Genomic DNA, 5,399 nt, shown 5'->3' with positions numbered 1-5,399 from the left:
TGTCTCATGTAATCGCTCAATCAGTGTTTCAGCCGCGCAAAGACGTCAATATAACAGCTTGTAAACAATGTCACGTAACGTCACATTTACCCAAAAAAAACAAACATATTCGGTGACCATAACCTCATTGGTCAGCTAGAAAAATAAACTGTAGAGAGGGGCATGGTGCTAAATATATGCACCATATAACATCATTATATTTTTTTCTGTTCTTCAATGTTTAATTTGTTTGAATAAATCCATCAAATTTTATGACAGCCATCATTTAAATGTTTATAGCCTATTTAAAAAAAAAAAACGAATTGAAGTAGAAATATTATGTAATAACTTTATTATTTTAAAAACTTAAGTGTAATTTTAGCAGTTGTGTAGCCTACAAATCAGTTTTAACCTTCAATATTATAGTAATGTAGCTAGTACTAACTGACTCTCATGTATATTTTACAGAATTAGTTGAGAGATTTTTTTTTTTCCTTGAGAAAATTTGGCATGTAGCCTACTGTACCTGATATATATATCCAAAATAATCAATATTGAATCGAATCGAATCGAATTGGTAATCTAATCTAATCGCAAGCTTGTAAATGAGAATCGAATCGAATCGTGAAATTTGTCAAAACCCAGCCCTATTAAGAATGTAAGTGGTAAATCTATATATATATATATTTTTTTTGGTCTAGAAAAATAAAGAGTTTGTGAGCATAGCAAAAGGTGGATTTATGGGTAAGTTCTGTTTTCAGTTGCAAAATTAATAACACTTGATCACCTATGCATTATACTGTCTGACCAAATTTGAGACAAAATGCAATTAAATATAAATAATGAAATAAATGTAATGTATTCGGATACAAAAATAATGTGACCAACAGGTTTACACAGTGACAGCAGCAGTTAAATTGTGCTGATGAAACTGAAACTAATTTATTTTTCTTTAATGCTCAGCATTGCAGCAGCACCTGGCAGATATTAATGTTGAAGGGCCGGATAATGTTTATGTTCACTGGATTGTGAGCACCTCAGGATCCCACAGCAGCCTCAGCTCAGCTGACGTGAGTCCTTAGAGTGTGTGGTGTGTGTGTGTGTGTGTGTGTGTGTGTGTGTGTGTGTATGTGTGTGTGATGCACTTTACATGATGCATTGAAAGAGTACTACTCAGCATGTAGCCTTCAAACCATGCTTTTGTGGCCCATGTTCTCATCAATTTTCTCAATCCATTTTTAACAGAGGTTCTGTGGGTCTTAAAGCCTTAGTTTGTCCTTCCACAATTTAAAGGTCTATAAAGGTTTTAAATCGGGAGCAGAAAGTCTTAAATTCATAAGTTATTTTGCATGCATTGCAAAAAAAGGAATATCTTTCTCAGTATTTTTGCTTTCCAATGCAAATATCTAAACATCCTAAAATCAAGATACATTTACTTGAGATGCAAATGTAAAATGAAAAAAAGTAAAATAAAAAAACTGAAATTATTTCAGTTTATGCTTAACACAAAAACAAACGTCTTTCAATCGGGTATATGAAAACTTTACTTTTCTGTAAAATGAATTAAAAAGTAAAGGACATCGGTTGGAAATTGTATTTTTCTTAAACTTTGGGGTGTTGCTAATTCAACTCACTGTCCTCACTAGACATTTACATTTAGAGAACATATTGATGTGTTGTGTTCCCTTCAATTCATTCCTTAAATTTTCTTTACCTAAAAAGGTCTTAAAAAGTTGTGAAAGTCTTAAATTTACCTTCATAAAACACTGTTTTAAATGTATTTTTGGTACCTCTCTGAAGCTTTATCCACCTTATTTTTAATGTGAGAGCAGTGCCATTTTTATCTTGAACGTGCAAGGTGTCCTTTGTCGTTTGCTTACCAGTATTACTAATATTAAACACATTGGTTTGAAGCTCATTGGATTGTTGTACTTTATTCTTCTAGTTCTTTACCTATAGTGGATAATGAAGTCTGGCACATTCATAGGAAATATCTAATTTCAGCATTTGAAAAATAAGGTGGATACATGTAGCATATTTCTTACATTTTCTGGGTGGCGTGTAGTGCCATCTTGTGGACATTGTAAGTAAAGCAAGCCATTAAATGCTTCAACTTCCATTGAGATAAGCAAATACCTCTTTAGTTTTGGATTAATTAAATTCCAGAGTTAATTCAGCCCATCTCTTTTATTGATACAGGACAGCACAGATGGAAAAGGAGTTAAATCGCTTGTCAACAAAATGACCTTTGCACTCAAGTCAAAGTCAGTTAATGTAAAAGAGAAGGTGATCAGCTTCATTGAAAACACTTCCACGCCGGTGGACAGGTGAGCATCTTTAATTGTCTTTGCACAGGACAGACATTCTTTCACATTTTTTCTTTCCAGATATGTCTTCCATTAATTAAAAAAGAAAATTTGAGGGCTGTTTAATGTTCAGGGACCAGTTGCAAAAACTTTTTTGCCTCTAGACTGTCTCCGACACTGTTATTAAAAAAATTTTTATAAAAAAAAAAAAATGTGGTCGTTAAGTTTTGGTGTAAACTTTTGGTCACAATTGTTGTTCAAAAGCCTTTTTTTCTTTTTTTGGAACAAAAGTAGAAATGAAAAGAAAAAAGGTGACCATTTTCACCTTAAAAAAAAAAGAAGAATCCCATATACTAGATTCATATAGCTAGATATTTAGAAATACAGCATTGGTACACTCCATCATCTCATCTGTTTCTCTGTGTTTTTATTTAATGCTTTTCTTATTTCCTTCCCTCTTTTCAGATGAGATTGACGGCTCATCAATATCAGATGATGACAGGAAAGAGATTGTCAATATTCAGACTTGGATCAACAAACCAGATGCGAAGCACCATATTCCATGCAATGAAGTTAAGGAGACTGGACACATGTTCCCAAGGTGAAGCTACCTGTCTGAACATACAACATGGAATTAGCACTCCAAGAATTCCACTGAAAAAAAATAAAAAATTTAAATTAATAAAAAAAATTAACAAGTTATATTTTATGTTAGCCAGTGTAGTCAGTAAAATAATACTGTTGCATGTGAAAAACTGTTATGTTATGATGCTTCCGCCCATCAGATACTGGGTCATCCCAGCTGGTGGATGGTGGGTTGAGTATCCACCTTTTTCTTCAACACGGGAAGTAAGCCTATGGGCAAGACTTCCGGTTCATTAGCCGCTATAGGGAAATAACAACGAGCAGTAAACGGTAAAACTGTTTGCACTTTTAGCGTAATTAAGATAATACATTAAAATAATATGGTAAGACACACCAATTTTCAATATCAAGCAGCAAAACAAAGTGGTTTGTACAGCTAAAAATAGCTGGAAGCTAGACCCATAGAATTTACAGATGGCGGCGCCCATTTTTACGGGAAGAAAAAGATGGATAGTGGTGGGTAATTCTATTGTTTTATCTTCCACAGCCATTTGCTGATCACTGCAACACACATGTACTGTTTGAGAGAGATCGCTGCCCGAAAAGGTTTTGCTTACATCCAATCCAGGCAGGCCCTAAACTCTGTGGTGAAGATCACCTCCGTGTGTGTGTGTTCACGGTGTGTGTGTGCACTCTGGATGGGTTAAATGCAGAGCACTAATTCCTAGTATGGGTCACCATACTTGGCCACATGTCACGTCACTTTCACTTTAAAAAAAACTTTCACTAATGTAAAGCGTTACATTTCTATGGCAAATTGTATCATGTGCTTGTAATTTTTTGTTTTTTTCAGTGCACAAAAATATATTTAATAGTTTGTTAACTCTAAATCGCTAATAGCTTAACAGTACATACAGATATTTGTACTTTCGATTAAAAACTCAAAATTAAACTCATTGATTTTTCAGTTTTAAAATTATAATGCTTTACACTTCCTTCCTTTTTACTTATTTTACTTACTTATTTTAGTCTTATTTTAATTAACTTTATTCTGATATTTCTTGTTTTCTTTTCTGAAGGTATTTAATTCCAAATGCCGGTGACGCCACTAAAGTCATCAAACAGCAAATCATGAACGTTTTGGATGCTATGGAGAGCTCTTAATGACAGAGACATCAGAGATGCTGCACTCTGGTCATCCAGGAGACAACCACAGCTCCAACCAAAACCGCCTGAAGGGGAAGGAGGGAGTAGAGCATTCCCACACTGTTTTTCGTCATCCTCCTCCCTGGGCAACACTGACGTGGAGTTCTGTCATGACTCTTTGGGCACATTGCCATCATGATTGACAGGAGTTCTAAAACTTTGGGCTTGGAGATGTCAATATGAGAAATGGTTATTTTGTTCATTTTGCTTCGTGATTATGATTTCTGTTTTGAGAACCTGACCTAATTAAGCAAGTTCGATTTATTATCTCTCCTTTATCTGTCTCGAGCCTTAATGAGCTATAGCTTTTTATATGAGTCAAACTGCTCCTCTGGATGAGAATACAGTTGTGGAACCTCAATCAAGGAACTTCATTGCTCTTTATCTGCTTCAGTGTTTGAAGTCACTAATTTTTTAGCCATTTGAAGATGTAAACATCATATATTGCTGCATACTTATGTAACTGAGAAGGGTTTGATGTATTTATCAGAGCAGTGTTTTTACAGCAAACAGATTCACCAGGAACCTCATCACAGGCATTGAGGTGAATAACTATACTTCATTTTCATATTTGGAAAGTATGCTACCCTACAGGATGCTGCTTGTACAAGTGGTTACACCAGTGTGACACATGAATACTTCCATACAACTCTGCTTCCATACACCTCTGTGCTGATTGACTAAAACTCCCTGAAATGATTAGAACCTTTTGTCAGTTTCTGGTTCCATAAAATTGTTTTGTGATCGCAGCTTTCAAGATTAAAGGGAACTTGTTTGTGAGACAGTTAAAAGTTAAATGGGTCTTCTCAAAGCCAATGGCCAAGTTTACCAGATAATGTATTGAGAACCTGAAGTTTAGGATGCCTACCAGCTTCTATTGGAAATAGCTATTGAGTAATACAAGTATTAAGGTTGAAGCACTAAAGAAAAAATGGCTTGTGAAATCCAGTAGCCATCAAAACTATATGTATACACAAGTCAAGTGAATGTAAGGAAAACTAAAGGTAACGTTAAGATTAAGGGAGGGTGATACATAACATTTTTTAAACTAGTCCTGTCAGTTTGTCACACTATGCAAGTTCTAAAAATTAAATTTTAAAGTCTTAAAAGAGAATAAGATTTCCTTACGTCCCGGACATGAAAGGATATTCAGAGGATCATGTTCCCAATGCTCAACTTTTTAACCATTGTTTATTGTCTGTTAAACCACAGAATGCTATTGATAATATCTCCTATTGAAATAAATCAAAATGAGGTCCGGTCCACCATATCTGACTATTGTTAAAATAAAATGATTGTTTTTGTATAACAATACAATCAATG

General features: G+C 34.5%; 1 protein-coding gene across 1 annotated transcript in view; it reads left to right on the top strand.

Annotated features, from left to right (window-relative positions):
- The window catches only part of LOC107659019 (TBC1 domain family member 23-like), a 15,785-nt gene extending 13,322 nt beyond the window's left edge, over positions 1-2,463 (top strand). Inside the window, exons 12-14 of the mRNA XM_016447789.1 lie at positions 681-723; positions 943-1,049; positions 2,179-2,463. Coding sequence (XP_016303275.1) covers positions 681-723; positions 943-1,049; positions 2,179-2,310 — 282 coding nt within the window. The 3' untranslated portion in view covers positions 2,311-2,463. The remainder of the gene's footprint in view (positions 1-680; positions 724-942; positions 1,050-2,178) is intronic.
- Positions 2,464-5,399: the final 2,936 nt, after the last annotated feature.

Source organism: Sinocyclocheilus anshuiensis, unplaced genomic scaffold (assembly GCF_001515605.1).
Source record: "Sinocyclocheilus anshuiensis isolate Anshui unplaced genomic scaffold, SAMN03320099.WGS_v1.1 scaffold311, whole genome shotgun sequence".
Classification (NCBI taxonomy): Eukaryota; Metazoa; Chordata; class Actinopteri; order Cypriniformes; family Cyprinidae; genus Sinocyclocheilus; species Sinocyclocheilus anshuiensis.
This window is presented reverse-complemented; position numbering and strand designations above follow the sequence as displayed.